Source organism: Eulemur rufifrons, chromosome 15 (assembly GCF_041146395.1).
Source record: "Eulemur rufifrons isolate Redbay chromosome 15, OSU_ERuf_1, whole genome shotgun sequence".
NCBI lineage: Eukaryota > Metazoa > Chordata > Mammalia > Primates > Lemuridae > Eulemur > Eulemur rufifrons.
In genome coordinates this window covers 70,463,845-70,482,506 of record NC_090997.1, presented here as the reverse complement: position 1 = coordinate 70,482,506, position 18,662 = coordinate 70,463,845, and the positions used below count along the sequence as shown (strand labels likewise).

The following is an 18,662-nucleotide window of genomic DNA, read 5'->3' as shown; positions in this document are numbered from 1 at the left end:
CATGCTTTTCAGGGCTATTCTGGACAAATCATCTTTCTTCTCAATGGTTTTTTCTCTCTCAACACTTAGGTTTTATCTCCTTCCATTCTGACAACCATTTACTATTTCTGCATTTACTTTCTGTCCTGACATATCAAGGTTCAAGTGAAGATGTCTTGTAGTTTTATCCAAGGCAGAGTTTACATTTCTCTTTCTTATTTTCTTTGTTGCTTTGGAGTGCTTTTCAAGAGGAGAAAGAGGTATTCTTGACTTCATTTTCTTGCTAGTTGACTTTTGGAAATAAAGTTTTGAAATATGGACCTTATGGTATCAATGTCTTCTATAGTATAAAACACAAACAGAAATGGCTTTGCCAATGCTTAGCGAATACTATTTTACATACTTATTATCTTTCTCTCTCTCTCTCGCTCTCTCGCTCTCTCTCTCTCTATATATATTGCTATAATTAGCTTATTAACATTTTAAAAACTATTTTTATTCTTTGAGAAATGTTACCGTTTTTTATTCCAAAAGGCAAAACACAGTCTTGGTGTCTTCATCTTATTCAAGAATAGTGTAGATGTTTGTATTTGTCAGACAGCAAACAGTGAAGTTGTACTATCAGAGTAAATTAAAACTAATATCAAAAACTGTGCTGTCCTGCTGGCTTATAAAAGACCTGAATTCAGTGCTGTTTGCTTAGTATGCTTTCAGTAAATCAAACATTTCGTTAATAAACTTTAGGATAGCAAATAGATTAAAAGATGAGGAATATATTATTGTAAATTCCTTATGAAACTTGTTTATCTTAAATTATTATGATTTAATGGGTATTTGTCAGCAGACAGATTACTTCCCTGCTATTGATGAGCTTTTATTCTATTTATAGAGACAAGATTTACACATGTGAAATAATAGAGGACCACATATTTAAACGTTAGACTGCATGATACAAGACAATACATGTAGGTCCCAGTCAGAGTTTCTAGAAGGTAGTTTTGGAGAGCTGGCAAGAAAGAGATTGTATAGGCTTAGACTTGTGATAAAGACTACAAAGAGGAAACAAGACTTGAGATACTTTTGAAGGGTGAGTAACAGTTGTATAAGGTAGGGAGAACAAGGAGAATAACATTCCATGGGTGTGGATATTAGAATTAGGAACAAAATGAGCCATCTCACTGTGACTAGAAAAACCGTGGTCTTTTTAGGGAAAGCCAACCTGACTGGAACAAAGCATCTGTTTTGATAAGAAAATATGTAGTTACATTGGGTGGGGTAATTCGGGATAGATAATGTTTAACACCATTTATTGGAGTCCTATGGTGGGCCAGACACTATAATGGATGCTTTCAATACCTAATTTCAGGCAATCCTTATAAGAATCTGAGGAAGTAGGTTCTAATCTTCCTAATTTACTGATAAGGAAATAGATACTTAGAGTTGAATAACTTGGCCAGGGTTGTACAAGTAGCATCAGGAATTCAAACCCAGGTTTTGTCTGACCACAAAGTCTGGGTGACTTTGCTATCATAAAATATAAGACATTTGGCAGAATCTTGTAGGGTTTTGAGCATAAAAAATTATGTAACAAATATTATGTTTTAGGATGATTAGTTTAATGGTAGGCGGGAGGAATGGGAGCAGAGATGCCTGAGGCCAGGAGAAACAGCAAGGGCCTTTGTAGTAACTGTAGCCTTGGTTATGAATGGCCTGGACCAACACAATGATAGAGAATGGTTGGCCAGGGAGAGTTAGAAGATGAGTCAGTACACGTTGGGCACTGAAAATTAATAATGGATTTCAAGGTCAGAGGATTGGGAGAATAATATGACAGTAGAAAAGACAAAAAGAAAAAAATTGAGTTTGCTTGTTTGCGTAAGGAGAAATGATGAATTCAATTGCATATATTCATGTGAACTCTTGCACACATTCAGTACGTAAACAGTAGGTGAAAGGCTCAGGATTGTAGATTTGAGAGTCATCTGCCTAAAAGGGAATAGGATAGATAAACTTTCTAAGGAAGAAGTTTCAGTAGAATGCCCAAAGTTGCAGGTTAAGGAGAAACAAGAGGAAATAAAAGAAGCAGAGGATGTACTTTTGGACCAGAAGAAGAACTGTGGATTTCCAAAAGGGGAAAGTCAACAGTGCTATGTATGGAGGAGATTAGGAGAATGTGGATGGAAGCATATTGATTACCTTTGGAACCTGAAAAATTTGACCACTCTTCCCATTGTGTCTTCTTTAGTTATATGCTTTTATACAGTCTTGACGTGCTCATGCACCCACTGGTGAATTAACACTGAAGGCAGTGATTGCTCAGAGACCCTCTGTGACTTGTTACAGCTTACTTTCTTACTTTCCAGTTCTCTCCTGGGTCCTAACTCCTGACTTCTCATTTCCCCTTTTTTTGTTTTGATCCTGCTTTTTGCTTTTACAATGTTTCAAAACATTTGGTCTCTCTGATTTAAAAATCTCAACTTTCTGTCAGGACTCAATTTAGTGATGTTCCTGCCCCTTCCCTGCAGGAGACCAGCTGCTCTCTTCTGTTCCTGTGAGTGAGTAGTTCATGCAATTTATTTGTAGAGTTGAGAACCAGTTAGGTTCTACTTTCAACATAAAACATTTTATTCATCCATTCTTCCTAATGGCTTTGTAGCACTCTTGATTTATAGCAATGGTTGATTTTTAAGATGCATCGTTATTTTATGTACTTCTAAGGAAAAAATGCTGTCAATTAAACTATGATATGCAATTAATTGTATGATGCACTCCAATTTAAGAAATATTTAAAGGTGGAAAAAATATGTGTCTTAGAATTATTGTCCAGCACCATTGTGGATATACAAACAGAAAAATATATATGGATTGTAAATCTCTTAAAATTACTACAGAGACCCATTTTTTCAATTAAATTGTAGTAACTTTTTAACTTTAACTGGCTTTCCCTGGCGCTCACCCTCTCTGTGTTGAGGATTATCAGACCATACCAACCACCAAAATCATTCCTATCTCGTGCCTTAACTCAAGTTGCTTTCCTCACAGTTCTCTACAACTGCCTTTGCCCTTTCAAGCCTTTCTAGTTACTACAAGTCTTCATCTAGTTCTTTCTACTGAAAACTTCTCTTGCTGTGTACAGTATTCTGTACTCTCTCTAGAGCTTGACATTAAATATATATTTTTAAAATTGTCTGCCATTATTTTGTGTATGTTTGTTTTAAGCAGTCCTATTTAAGTAAGATTAAGAACACTGGTACTCTTCTTTGCCAGAATGCATGTAAAAAAGCATTGAGGACATAATAGGTATTCATGAAAAGTTTGCTGATGATTTGATTTTTTTTCTAAAGTTTGGTAGCACAGATCCCATTGCATGGGTACTGAACCATAGCTGTATAGTAAGACTTCTATTGCCTGTTTCAGAATTTAAGTTAAATCTTTTGAGGAAACAGATGTATTCTACATTACCATACAGGAAGACAACTCCAACATTATTGTACTTTATAAATATTTTCCAAAAGATTTTTCCAACAATAATTATAGAAACACATAGCAGGCATATCTTTAAAGGTAATTATTTCCCACAGTAATTGGATTTTAAAATTCTTTTAAAATTTGGGCTTTATAGTGCCCTTGGCTTACATAAATCCAAATGAGCTCTTTTTGTTAACTGCCTTGTAAATGTTTTATTTGGACACAAGTCTATTGCTGGAATTAATTTGATTATATAATATACGAAGAACAGCCTTTAAAAATTTTTTTCCTTACTAATTCAAACAAAAGAAACGGAACCAAGAAAACAAATGAAAGTAATTCATTCCCAGGGCTGAACAACTTGATGTGGGAAGCATCTGTTCCCATCCTACTCACCTTGAACTCCACATCTTCAGTGCACCTCCCTGGTAGATCCTGTTCTGTGTCCATTAATGGCAAATGAATATTTGAATAGTTTTTGAGACTATAGGTTAAAAAGTTTTACATCTTATTGTAAAAGACTGTTAGAATCCTCTTTAAATGTCTAGTCTGCCATTTGCTTTGTTTCTCTACCACTCACAGCCTCAAAAAAATTCCCTTCATAGTCGTGAACAGTTTGAGCCTGACCTTTGGCTTACAAACTCTACTCAGGAAAAGAAAGGACAGATCATCCACAGATGATCGGCTGTTATTACTCAGGCAAGCCCCCGTAAAGGGCTTGCCATACAAAGGTCGAAAGGTTTGTCTTAGGGACTAAACCTTTTATAAAGAAAATTAAATTCATCGTCTATTTTTGTTCTTATTTTTTAATAGCTTTAAACTGAGTAGGTGGTTACAAAAGGACGCTAGTTTAGAAGAGGGTGGGGGGAAGGGTGACATAGGAAAAGCAGACTAATAAAATGTGCCCTCATAATGTGATATTAGGTCCTCCAAGCACTAGTAGATAGGATGGATTGGGAAAACACAAGATTTCTACAAGGAGAAACTTGACATTAAAAATAAAACACACTATAAAACTGTAAAGTAAAGATTATAAAAATCTATGCATTCTACAAAGACACCCAGTCTGATCTCTTCAAAAATGTCAATGTCACAAAATACAAAAAAATAAAGGAAGGCTTGGGTTGTTTTCTTTTTTTCCCCAGATTAAAAACACTGAAGTGATATGATGACCAATACAATGTAGGATCCTTGATTGGATCTTCATTGACAAAGAAAAGCCGCTATAAATTTCTCTATTGGAATAATTTGGTAAATTTGAATATGGGCTGTATATTAGAAAATATTAGGTTGATATTTACTATTGCTTTTGATATTAGGAAATAGTATATAAATATTTAATGATGAGTCTCGATAGCTGTGACTTATTTTCAAATGGTTCAGAAAAAAGAAAATTTGTGCGTATTTGTGCACCCATGTACACATGCTTGTTGCTGAAAGAGTTTGGGATTTGTTCTTTCTAACATTCATCTTGCACTAAATGATTTCTGTAAGTTTTGCTTCTTGCTTTTTCTAAGATGCATGTTCATTTATGACCTCCTCGTTTTAAGGTTTTTTCTTTCATCCACCTCATTTTGTTAGCATGAGCTACTTGAGACTATTTCTTGAATTCAGTTCTATAAGCCCTTTAGTTTTTTTTCTTACATTGCAATGATTAATCCTGTTTTCTGGGTAATCTAGGTAGCATAAATGCATGTTGTTATTGATCACCAGTAGAATAGATAAGAAAATATGGAGGGATTTGTGCAATTTCATCACCTCCAAAAGAAAAACACCTTTAAGCACATTTTATTAACATGCCTTTATATGGTAAGGATACGGTGCTAATACTCGGGCTCCAAATGGTGAACCATTTTACAGAAACATAAGATTCCCTAAGATACTCAGTAATATTTAGTAATTTTTGAAATTATCTTTGACAATTTGTGAAAATTTTACTTATCAGGCTGGTCTGGGATATTGTTGAATATAAACTGAGGTTCAGAGCTTTGATCTATGTCAATGCTCTAGAACAGCCTATGTGGCAAAGGTAAGTAACTCAATATTTTTGAGAAGTTTGAGAGATTCTTTTCAATATTCTTTAACTCTGATGTCTAATGGCCCAAGTAACCTATTGGTGACTGGCTCAGCTAGAAGAATCCATCCTTTGGCCAGGTATAGTGGCTCATGCTTGCAATCCTAGCACTTTGGTATCACTTGAACCCAGGAGTATGAGGTCGCAGTGAGCTGTGATGATGACACCACCGCACTCCAGCCTGGGTGACAGAGCAAGACCCTGTCTCAAAATAAATAAATAAATAAGTCAAAAGGGAAAGCCACCATCATCTTAGTTCTCTAGTTGTACCCCTCCTTTTACCAATCATTTCTTGGAGTTTTTCTCTACCATCTTACTGCCTCCACCCATTAACCATCTACTCATCTGCTTTCTCCACTTTTCCTCTAGTTTCTGCTCTCATCATTCTGCTGAATGTTCTCTCCCAAAGATTACTTCTGAGGTTTAGATTCTGAATGCAATGGCTTTGTTTCCTCATTTTTCTTGGTTTTTGTGCAGCCTCTGACACTGTCCACAGAGCATCCCTTGCATCTTGCCCCTGATGCCTTGTCTCCATTCCTCTCTTCCTCATCTCAGCACATGCCTGTCTGTGGGTCCTCATCCTCCTCTCCACCCCTGGACTCTGCCCAAGAACATGTCCTCTGGCTTTTTCACTCTTTCTCAGTGTTTCTCCGTTGTGGACCTTGTCCAGCCTGACAGCTACCGGTGTCACCGCAGTGCTGACCATGGACATATTTCTAGCTCTGGGCCCATCTCTCCCCTCACAGAGTCCTGTGCTTCCCCATCTTTGTGCCTTTGCTCTTACTGTTCTTCAGGCTGGACTTCTGTCTCTCTAGTCTTCCCCTTAATATTTTGACTAATTTAAGAGATCCTGGCTGTAATAAAGCAAAAGCATTTTGCTCAGAATTAAGGGAATACTCATACATCTCCCACTCCCTGCAAAGACTCATTTTATATTTCTCCTCCTTTGCAAGACTTATTAAAATTTTACTTTGACTCATTAAATAAATATTTCTTTAAGGCCAGTATCCACTAAGCTCCATTAAGAGTAATAGACATTGTATAGACGCATCTAATTCACTGTTGTATTTCCTGTGTCAATTATAGTTCTTGGCTGAAGCTAGCAGTAGAAAGGCAAAATGAACAAAGTCAGGATTGACCATTAAAGATTTGCTAATAAGTTATCAAATTTTATTTAGGTATTTAGATTTTTTATATTTTCCTTAACATATGTAAATTATCTTTAATAAGTATAGTTATTGATATTCATTATTCTTTTAAAAAGTTTAAGTATAATTTTTATATATCCATTTAATTTCAGCAGGTAATTTTTAAGGAAACTTGCTCTGTTGGTAATTAGTGAAATGTTCCTTAAATTTTCTGCTTCCGTTTTCATTGTTACGTTTTTCTAAAGCTAAGGCATTGTGAATATTAATTCATTCTTTTATCACTGTTAATCTGTTAAAAAGGTTTAATATTTTCTGATTAAACTTCTGGTTTTCTGTTACTATTATTAATAACATATTCATTATAGAAGGCTTAGAAATACATTATCTCCTTATTTGTTTTATTTCTTTATACACCTTTAAATATGTATATGCACACATTTTCTTCCTATAAAATTGGACCTTATTGTATACTTGCTTTATATTGTATACTTTTTTGTATTATGAATATGCTTGCTTTATCTTATATACGTTTTTTATATTATACAGTATTCTTTTAAATGTGCTTTTTGATGGTTTCATGGTATTACATTGTATGAATATATCATTTATTCAATGATTTCCTTGCCTTAGCAATGTTAAACCTGTTGGTATAATATAAAACAATTAAGATCCAGTTAAAATATATTAATAATCTAGTATAACACATTACTTCATGAGTGCAGTTTATTACTAATGTACTTTATAATGAATGAGTTAGATTTTAGTGGGAGCATATTTACATATTGCCAGTGTATTAGTCAACTTGGGTTGCCATAACAAAATACCTTTGACTAGGTGGCTTAAACAACAGAAATTTATATCTTACAGTCTGGAAGCTGGGAAGTCCAAGATTAAGGTGCCAGACAGTTCGTTTCCCCAGGGAGGGTTCTCTTTCTGGCTTGCAAGTGGCCATCTTCTTGATGTGTCCTCACAGGGCAAAGAGAGGAGAAACAAGCTCTGTGGTATCTTCTTGTAAAATAGCACTAATCCCATCATCAGGGCCCCACTGTGATGATCTCATCTAAACCTAATTACCTTTCAAAGGCCTCATCTCCAAATATTATCAGACTGGGTGATAGGGCTTCAACATAAGAATTTTATAGACACAATTCAGTCCGTAGCAGCCAATAATGAGAACTATTTCAGAAACTGCTTATTTTCACCTAACCATCATTTTAAAAAGTAAGGTCTAGAATTGTTCTCATTTTACCTATGGAAAACATTGTCTGAAAATCTCCATAGAAAAAGTAAAAATTACTATTGCTTATTCATCATGAAATACATAGTTAAATTAGGCATTATTGGCATAAAATGAAACTATGAAATTGCATGAAATTGCTGAAATGATTTATGTACTATTCCATTCCATGAATGTTCATAGTTCCGGAAAAACCTGCAAATGTCTCCTAATGTCTTTTAAAATATTTTATGAAAAGAGACTTTAGAGAGTTTCCTTTTCTTATTTGGAAAGTAATAGCCAATTTTATGGATGACTATGATCAATTACTGAAGTTCCCTTTAATTAGTCTCACTCTCTCCATAAGTAAATCATACAGCTAATAAGGAAGCTTTGCTATGTTTTAGTGTTTTATATTTTTTGAAATATAGTTACATAAAATCAATTTTTAAAATTTCAGTGATAGATTGTTAAGGTTTTTTTGGATGGTCGGCCCCAGAGAAAGAAAGACGAGCAGAGTTGAAAGGGGTAAGCAACGAGGCTTTATTTGAGCGCTCCCGGGCGAGGGTAATGGGCCCCAAGAGAGGGGCCCAGGCAAGGTTCACCGGTCCCGAGAGAGGGGCCCGAGAAGTTGCGCCACCCAGAAGTTTTGTGTGGGCTTATATATGTTTTAGAGCTGGGGGATGGGGGGGTTCCCTCGTGAAGAGTTAGGAATTTTCCATTACTGTTTTAGGGTGGGTATTGAGAACTAGGAGGGGTTAGTGGTATGTATGGATTCCAGGAACAGAGACTCTTATCAGGGTAACCGTGCAGGTGTGACTATTCTTTAACTTAGCTGTGCCTTGCAGGCCTTGTTTTCGGCAGGTCTCGTGGGCTCCTTCTTTTTTTCATTAGGGAGGGGAGGGGTGCCTGCCACCAGCCTTACAGTTTGTGATTATAATAACAATACCACTAGGGTAGAATAAGTAGGATCTCTATGTAATATTTGAGAAACTTGGAAGTTGGAGAAATTGATTTTACTTAGGTTCAAAAATTCAGTTTTGGTCAGTTCTGCTACTTCAAGCTGTAGGCAATACAAAAACAAAGGGACATAGCTGTGTTCCAGTAATACTTTATTTACAAAGACGAAGCAGCAGCCATATTTGGCCCACAGGTTGTAGTTTCTGACCCCTAGGTTAGAAAAAGTGAAATAAAGCTCCTCACCATAAGATTTTTTATTATGTCAGATGTTTTATTTACTTTGCTTGAATCCCATTCTAACTTAATGCCTTCATTCCTACCTCTACTCTCTTTAATTTCACCTTTTTTTCACCTTTCTGAGTGCTAGGGTGCTTTTATATCTGCACCTTCTTTTCCAGGCTCTCTAACATCCTCATACATCTTTCCAACCTTGTTGTCAAGGCCTCCCAGATTTAATTAATCAAACATTGACTGAGTATCAGGAGTGAGTAATGGTAAGGAAATGGAGGAGCTGGGTATAGAAAGAAAGATAGACTCCCATGGATTTGGGTGATCTTGGAAGACTTATTACAGGAGGCAGAACTTGAGCTGACTCTTCAAAGGCTGAAGGAAAATTAAATATTCAAAAAACAGGAGGAGTATTTCAGTAAATTTTTGATAAGATGTGAAGCTCACATATTGCCTCCCTACTGCATGTCATTCCCAAAATATGGAATCTCACCATGGTCTGGTTCTTTTCAAGATCATATCCTGGAGCAAAGTGCTAAAGGGCTTGGCTCTCCCTTGGGATTTTATCTCTTTGAATTCTCTCCATGGGTTAGTAGATAAAGTGGGCATGGGTGCTGACCTGTCCTGGGGGGCCCAAGGCCTATGGCCCACACCAGCTTTGCTCTAGGAACTCTGGCGAGTGGGCTTCTCTCTGGCTTGTTGTTCGTTAGTGACCCTAGTTGAGATAGGAAAAAACAAAAGTGTTTTTCCTACCCTCCTACTTAATACAATACAGAATATTTCACCTCTGGTCACAAAAATGTGTGCAAGTTTTCCCCCTACCAACAGCCAGTGGACACCAACTAAGTATCCTGTAATTCAATTCAATTGTGACACTATCCACCTGGAGATAGCATTAGATCCCACAGGTTAAGGGCCCTGTCCCACAAGACTGCTCCCACTTCAGATGCCAGTCATAAACCCCAAGTTCTGACCTGTTCTTCTGAGCAACCTATATACATTGGGGGTTCCCACTCCCCACTCCTTGGGGTCAATTAATTTCTAGGATGGCTCACAGAACTCAGGGAAACACTTAAATTTGCCCACTTATTATGAAGGATACAGATAAATAGCTAGATGGAAAAGTTGCATAGGGCAAGGTTGTGGAAAGGGGTGCTCTCCCAGCACCTCCACTTGTTCAGAAATCTGGAAGCTCTCCAAACACTGTCCTTTTGGGTTTTTCTGGAGGCTTCACTATGTAGGCATGCTTGATTAAATCATTGGCCATTGGTGATCAGCCTTCAGTCCTCTCCTCCCTGGAGGCTGAGGGGTGGGACTGGAAGTTCCAACCCTCCTGTCACATGGTTGTTTCCTCTGGCCCCATCCCAAGGCCATCGAGGAGGCCACCAAAAGTTACTTCATTAGAACAAAATATGCTCCTATCACCCAGGAAATTCCAAGGTAGGTAGGAGCTCTGTGTCTGATGATCCTGATGCTCAGGAAATTACTAAGCTCTTAGGAGCTCTATGTCAGGAAATGGGGGCAGAGTCCAAATGTATATTTCTTAATATATCACAGACCCTTTCAGTCTCTTCTGGCCATTTACTTGGTAGCCAGGTATGACCCCAGGAGATGGGAAGACATCCAACTTTGTTGAGTTATGGGCTACTTTAAAGCTTAAATGCATAAATGAAAGGAGTCTTCCATGGGATTTGTATTAACTCATTAGGGACATAATTTGGGATTAGGAATTAGGATGTGGAATTAGAGACTACAAATAAACACTTCTGTGTACACATTTGCCTATGAACCTTGCAGAAAAAGGGGTTGCTGTGGCAAGACAGATGGGTTCCTGCCACCTCTCCATCTTTTTACGATTGGTATGATTGCATCTCATAATAGTTATGGCAGACCAAGTGAGTATGTGGACAGAGCACTGGGTCTGGAAGACAAAGCCCTGTGTGGACAAAGTAAACCCCCTGCAGTGGCGTAGGCTTTTGATATGTATTGTTCCTTCTGCAAGTGCAGCTGCAGTCCAAAAGGGTGACAGCCTATATTTAGCAAGTAGGATCTGGGGTTACCAGGGATATTTGGAGAGCCAGGCAGTCTGCCTCAATTGCCTCAAGCTGCATGAATGAGTTCTCTACAAAAATGGTAATACTTTTGCATCTTAATTGCAGTTTCTGGTATCTGGTGCTGGAATTCATTTCTACAGCCAGTTAAGATCACATTAAAATACGCAAATCTCCAGGACACTGATTTTTAGCTTCTGGATTTGTAGATTGTATAGTGTTTACTTCTTTTTACTTCAGGAGAAGGACAGTGGGCACATCTCTAAACCTTAAGTAACAGTCATGAATATTGCACTATTTGACCACAGTGGTAATGTGGAGGGCATCCAAGGAACGGAGGAAAGGAGAGTGTTACTCTACAGGGAATATGCTGTCATTTGGAATTAAGGTTGAGAAATCTCAGTGGAACCATTAAAACCTGAGAACTAAAATGAAAATAAAGGCCTGTACTGAAAACACTGTGGCTCTCATTCCATGGATGGTTTAAAAAGAAAAAGAAAAAACACTCTGCCTCAAGGAATGGGGCTTGCCTGGAGGCAGAGGGAAAATTAGGCAGTGAGTAAAACTAGAGCATTTGATATGTGAAAAGTACTAATGGGATTTTGTAAAGACACCACTAAGAAACTTGGGAGAGAAAAGGATCAGCTTTATAAAAGCAAACCATAGGGGGATTGGAAAAGGAAATTTCAAAAGTTGAAATATTTAAGCAAGCCATTAAACAGATAAAAGAGGCTTTGGGGAAGATTAGGGCCTAGAGCTTCCAGTCATGCGAAGCCTCTCTTACCTCTAGGACACCAATGTAGGGCAGAGACTTACTAGGAGGCTTTTTCTTCTGATCCCCTGCACAGTCCCCAATAGGAGAACTCCTTTCTCTTAGGCCAGGTGGCTTCCTTTGTCCCTTTCCTCCTCACTGTTTCATTTGTATTAATAGTAAAACTGACTTAATTTTGAATGCTTTAAAATCATAACTAAAAAGTCTTCAAATACAAGTCTTAAGATTATGCTAAGATAGAAATTTTCTAAGCAAATCCTAGTACAAAAACAATTGCATGAAGCTTCAGTGTTTAACATTTACCATAGCCAATATTGTGTGCATAGAAAAATATCAGTTCAAAGGAAAGAATTAACTACAAATTAGAAAAGAATATGATTTACTCAGTTCCTCTCCCTTCTTCAAAACCTCACAGGTAATATATGCTTTGAACACTAAAAATGATGAGCATGAATCTGCAATTCAAGCCCTCAAAGATGCTCATGAAGAAGAAGTCCAACAAATTCTTGCAGAAACAAGAGAAAAAATATTGCAGTATAAAAGCAAAGTGACAGAGGAGTTAGACCTTAAGAGAAAGATTCAAGTTTTAGAAGCATCATTAGAAGATCACATAAAAATGAAGCAGCAGGCTTTGACAGAATTTGAAGCTTATAAGCACAGAGTTGAGGACATGCAGCTCTGTGCAGAAGCCCAGCACGTCCAACGCATAGTGACCATGTCTAGAGAGGTTGAAGAGATTAGAAGGAAATTTGAAGAAAGATTACGGAGCTTTGGACAACTTCAAGTCCAGTTTGAGAAAGACAAAAGGTTGGCATTTGAAGATTTGCAGACTGCTCACAGACAGGAGATCCAAGAGCTATTGAAGTCACAGCAGGATCACAACTCCTCAGTCAATAAAGGGCAGGAGAAGGCAGAGGAACTGCACAGACTGGAGGTGGAGACCTTAAACAAAACACTTGAAGAGCTTAGACTGGAACAGAAAAAACTAATAGAGGATTATGAAGGCAAGTTGAATAAAGCTCAGTCCTTTTACGAACGTGAGCTTGATACTTTGAAAAGGTCGCAGCTCTTTACAGCGGAAAGCCTACAGGCCAGCAAAGAAAAGGAAGCTGATCTTAGAAAAGAATTTCAAGGACAAGAAGCAATTTTACGAAAAACCATAGGAAAATTAAAGACGGAGTTACAGATGGTACAGGATGAAGCTGGAAGTCTTGTTGACAAATGCCAAAAGCTTGAGATGGCACTTGCTACAGCAGAGAACAATGTTCAGGTAAGTAAAGAATATTACAGGCAACACATGGATTTCTTTTCCCAGTTTTCTCTTTTAGATATATTAATTTTGTAGACTGGAGAGCAGTCTGGCTGGCATAGGATCAGCTTCTTTTCATTCACAGCATATAAACAACTTCTTTTTTTCCATTTTGCCTTTACCTGCTTTTCCTTTGTGAGAAAAAACAATGAAGGGATAATTTTTATTGCCCTATAGCTATTATTTCAGAAATTAAGGGCCCAAAAAGATAAACTTAAAAACTTACTGATTATTTACAAAAGGATTTTATTTATTTAACATGTTAATATTTTCCAGAAGTGGTTTGGGACAATTAAAATATTAGACTTAGAGTTTGTGTTTTTTGTTTTTTCGTCATTAATAATGGTTTGCCCGTGAGTTGATATTTAGACATTGATCAAAAAATTGATTCCTTTATAAAACTGAATTTAATAGAGGTATGGCACAATTCTGTGGGGGGCGGGGAAAGCCAAAAATTCTCTATAAGTTTTGTTTTGTTGGCACAGAAAATGTCATAGCTATGTTTTTTAATATTTGTGCCTTAGAATCGTTTAGAAAGGGTAAAATCCTGATTGGGTCATATGGCTTGTGAAAATATCAAGTTATAAATTTCACCACTACTTACAGATTTAAAAACTGCTTATAGTTAAGTATGACTTCTTATTTTCTTTTTTAATTTTATTTTCTTCACCAAGGTATCTTCAAGGTAAGGTATGACTTCCAAATGAGAGAAAGCTGATGCTTATAATTTAAATAAATTGTTTATCTTGGTATCATTCTTGCATTTTAATAATGGCTATTTAATCTTCCTTAGGTTCTTCAAAAACAGCTTGATGAAGCCAAGGAGGGAGAAATGGCCTTATTAAGCAAGCACAAAGAAGTGGAAAGTGAGCTAGCAGCTGCCAGAGAACGTTTACAACAGCAAGCTTCAGATCTTGTCCTCAAAGCTAGTATGTCTGACCACAGTTTTGGTGTAATGCTCAGCTAAAACCAACATTTACATGTTAACTCAGGACAAAATTTGTCTTTTCTCCTAATATTTTATTTATTTATTTATTTATTTTTAAAATTATTTTGTTTATTGAGACAGAGTGTCTCCCTCTGTTGCCTCAGGTAGAGTGCAGGGACGTCATCATAGCTCACTGTAACCTCAAACTCCTGGGCTCAAGCAGTCCTCTTGACTCCGCCTCCTAAGTAGCTGGGACTGAAGGCATGCACCAAGACTAATTATGGCTAATTTTTCTATTTTTCATAGAGATGGGGTCTCGCTCTTGCTCAGGCTGGTCTCGAACTCCTGAGCTCAAGCAATCCTCCTGCCTCGGCCTCCCAGAGTGCTAGTGTTCTAACATTTTAAAATTACTTAGACTCTCAATATGTTTAAAGACTCTAATGTCTTACTAATTATTCATAAGATAAGCAAATAATAACTTATTTTTAGGAATACATTTTTTATTTAAAAAATAACAAAATCATTAGTAAATCAGTCACTAAAAAAAAATGAAGCACTCTAAGAGCTTTGTCCTTTAAAAGCATACATTTTAAGGTATTTAAATTAGTTAAACTGTATGTAAATTGCAGCATCTCATTTCATTTGGCTTGTTATTAATGCTTGTTTTACATACTAAAAATGAATTGCCCATTTCTGAAGTGGCCATTTCATAGCCCATACTTGAAGAGATGGGTGACCCATGCCAGTTCTGAAGTTATATTTTGTCTGAGTGTTTAGTGTGGCCAGTGAAGCTGTTTGAGCTAGTTCTTCGAGGGCCTCATGTGATTTTGATTGGCTTATCAGTGAATTCCAGATTTCCCTTCCCCTAAAGTAGTCATTTTTAATAACCTTAGCACGAATCAGAATTACCTGGAGGATTCCTGAGTCTAGGGCTGCTGGGCCCCACCCCTGGAGCTGCTGACTCAGTAGGTCTGGGCTAGGCTGCATTTCTGACTAGAGTTCCCAGGTAGTGCTGGAGCTGGATGCTACTTTGAGAACCAGTGTCCTAAACCATGTTTTTCTGTGAAGACCCTTTTTTTCCTCTCTCTCTCTTTATTTCCCCCGCCTTTTTTTGCTGTCATTTATTTTATTCTTTCATACCCTTGCTGTCCTTATCTGTCTTTTACTCCACCTTAGTTCTTTTTTTTTTTTTTTTTTATTTCATCTTGTTATGGGGGATACAGAATTGCAGGTTACATACATTGCTCCTGTACCGCCTTTCCCCCCAAGTCAGAGCTCCAGGCGTGTCTGTTCCCCAGGTCGTGCGCATTGCACCCATCATGTAGGTATATATCCCTCCCTTCCCCACCCCCCCCCTTCCCGAGTCAGCACCTTCAAGTGTTACCACTCCCCAAACGGTGCGCAATGCACTCATTGTGTAGGCATACCCCCATCCCCTCCCCCACCCCCCACCTCAGTCTGATATCCAATTGGTGTCGTTCCCAGATTTGTATTTAGGTGATGATCAGGGAAACCTGAAACGACCCACAGCTTTCACCTCTCACAAAAATCAAATCACGGTGGATAACAGACTTAAACCTTAGGCGTGATACAATCAGAATTCTAGAAGAAAATGTAGGAAAGACTCTTATAGACATTGGCCTAGGCAAAGAATTTATGAAGAAGACCCCCAAGGCAATCACAGCAGTAACAAAAATAAATGACTGGGACATGATTAAATTAAAAAGCTTCTGCACAGCCAAAGAAACAGTCACGAGAATAAACAGACCACCTTAGTTCTTTATCTAGCTTCTTATCTAAAGCAACGGTCAGTTCCCACCAAACTACTGTCTGCCACTTTTGTTCCCTGAATACAGATTTCTTCCTCTTGATGTTAGAATTTGAAAAAAAGAAGAGATTAGAAAATAACAAATTACTTATTTTGGCTCCATAGTATTAGTCATTGCATCCTCTGTTATCTTGTTTTACTCCCAGGAGACTTATATGAACTCTGAGGAGTTGCTCTGATTTCAACCTGTATAGCTTGCAGGCTTTAAAAAAAAAAAAAAAAAAGGTGGAACAGTACTAGAGACAGGGAGCAACATCAGTTATATGCAAATGACTTTCTAATTTAAATTATTCTAGTTGGGTGAAAAGTATTCCCGTGGTAAATATTTCCATTTTGTACAATGAGGAAACCAAAGAAAAATTTGCACATGCAGACCATTTATTCTACTTAGGTATAAAGTACAGTTGTGTCATTAAGTATAAACTGTTTTATGTCATGATGCAACAGTTTTTAATTGAAGGGACTTTTCTGTTTTGGGGGTAGGTCATATTGGAATGCTTCAAGCAACTCAGATGACCCAGGAGGTTACAATTAAAGACTTAGAATCAGAAAAATCGAGAGTGAATGAGAGATTATCTCAACTTGAAGAGGAAAGAGCTTTTTTGCAAAGCAAAACTCAAAGTCTGGATGAAGAGCAGAAGCAACAGATTCTGGAACTGGAGAAGGTGAAAAATAACAGAGTACCCCATTCCCAAAAAGAGGAAAGGAAGAAAAGTTCAGTTTTCCTCTTTTTTTAGATTTGAAGTATTTGACATGTTTATTCCTACTCCACAGTAACAGTGCATTTCTTAGGCTAGTAGTTGTTTTTGAGGAAAAAGGTGTATAGCTAGATTATCCTACATTGTGTGTGTGTTCAAAATATGTGGGTAACAATCTATAATATAAAAGCTTACGATATTTCAACCTATTTTGAGCCAGAAACTGAATAAAGTCTTATTTCACTGTAGTGCATTTATAGTATGTTTATTTTTCTATTAATGGAATATGTGATTGTATGAACACCTAGGAAATTTCTCTAAAACTGAAAAGGATGACAAGCATCATGCTCTGAAAATTCATATACCAACAGACTGAATAAGTTTAATAAGTAAGTCTAGTTTAATATAAGTATGTCTAGTTTAATAAGTAAGACATCATTTGTAGAGTAATTGCTGAATATTTATTCCAATTTTTCCGATATCCACAATACCAAGTGGAGGTTTTGGATGTCCTTTCCTTTCTCCTTCCCTCAACTACTAAGTGTATTGAATGATGTCCATTCTTCTTGCTCCTGGCTCACTCCCATTCTCTCCTTAACCTGATGCAGTCTGCTCTTACCACCATTCCCCAGCATCTGCTTTTGCCCCAGCCCCCAGTGACATCCTTGTGGCTGGACTTGGTGGATCTTATCTTACTGTCATTACTTCCTACCCGCTGATCCACAGTGTCTCTCTTCTCTTGGTATTTCACATTCTCTCACGTTTTTTCCCTACCTCCTTGGCCTTGTAGTCTTCTTTGTGAAATTCCCTCCTCCATCTGTTCCCTTATCATTGATGTTCCCTGGCTTTTTGTCTCATTCTACACACTCATGCATTCCAGTAACATCAACCATCACTTGTTCACTGATCACTTCTAAGTCTGTAGGTCCAGGCCAGATATTTTTCCTGAACTTGAGTCCTATATATCTAACTTTCCACTGCATACCTTCATTTATGTTTTTCATAGTCATGTCAAGCCCGCATACCTAGAACTTTCTCCCCTCAAAAGTACTATATTTCTTTTTCTCCTTATTTCAACCATTAGTACCACAGTCCGTCTAGTTGCTAAGTCAGAACCCTGGGAGTCATTCTTGATTTTCAACAAGTCATTCTTGTTTTCTGAACCCCCTTGTCTGTTACCAAATCCTGTTGGTTCTGCTCCCTTCCTATTTTTTTTATTCCATCCTCCCCTTTTCTTTCTTACCCACTTGCAGATCCCAGGCTTAGGCAGCTGTTATTGCCTGGATTATAGTCACAGCCTCCTAACCGCTCTCGCTGCTTACAGTCAGCTCACTGCTCTGCTGCCAAAATGATTGTTTTTAAAAATATGTCCCTTAAAATTCAGTGATTGCATAGTCCCTTCAGAATAAAACCCAAAGTTCTTAGTATAAAGATCCTTTTCATTGTTTGACTCCTATTTCTGAGCCCCGTCTCACACCACCCCCAGCCTTACATGGTCTACCAGACTGCACAGCTGCATGGACTTTCTGTCTCCCTAAACTTTGCGACCCGGTTAGCTACTTCCCATCTTTCAGAATACTGGAAGGCAGTAGAAATGGTTATGAATGCAGGCTTTTGACATCAGACCTAGACCTGACATTTTCTCATCTTTACTTTCCTTATGGGTTTGTTGTGAAAATTGAAAAAAAGAATGTGTTATCACTAGCTCAGATGTCTTCTCTTCTGAAAAGCCTTCCTTGATATCTCTCTAGAACTTATGAAACTGTCTTGCCACTGTCTTTGGACTTTATCGCTAGACTATGAATGCCTGAAAGGTGTGTAATTGACACTCAAAACTGTATTGAATAACATCATCTGAGTGCATTAATTAATAAGCCATTTTGTGTACTACTTTGACATATAGGAAGCCTTTCTCTCTTAAGCTTGTAGATGTGCTAACTCACATTGATTCTAACCCAATAATAGTCTGTTTTATCTCTTGCTTTAAATTTTTTTCATTTTCT

At 37.4% G+C, this 18,662-nt stretch overlaps 1 protein-coding gene across 3 annotated transcripts in view; it reads left to right on the top strand.

Moving 5' to 3' along the window:
- FAM184A (family with sequence similarity 184 member A) overlaps positions 1 to 18,662 on the top strand; it is a 101,481-nt gene that overhangs the window by 30,411 nt on the left and 52,408 nt on the right. For 2 of the 3 annotated variants that reach the window (XM_069488101.1, XM_069488100.1), the window contains exons 1-3: positions 12,310 to 13,166; positions 13,999 to 14,134; positions 16,445 to 16,626. In XM_069488101.1, the coding sequence (XP_069344202.1) occupies positions 12,513 to 13,166; positions 13,999 to 14,134; positions 16,445 to 16,626 (972 nt within the window). In that variant the 5' untranslated portion in view covers positions 12,310 to 12,512. Of the gene's footprint in view, positions 1 to 12,309; positions 13,167 to 13,998; positions 14,135 to 16,444; positions 16,627 to 18,662 lie in introns of those variants that run through there. The other variant, XM_069488099.1, reaches the window with a different exon arrangement.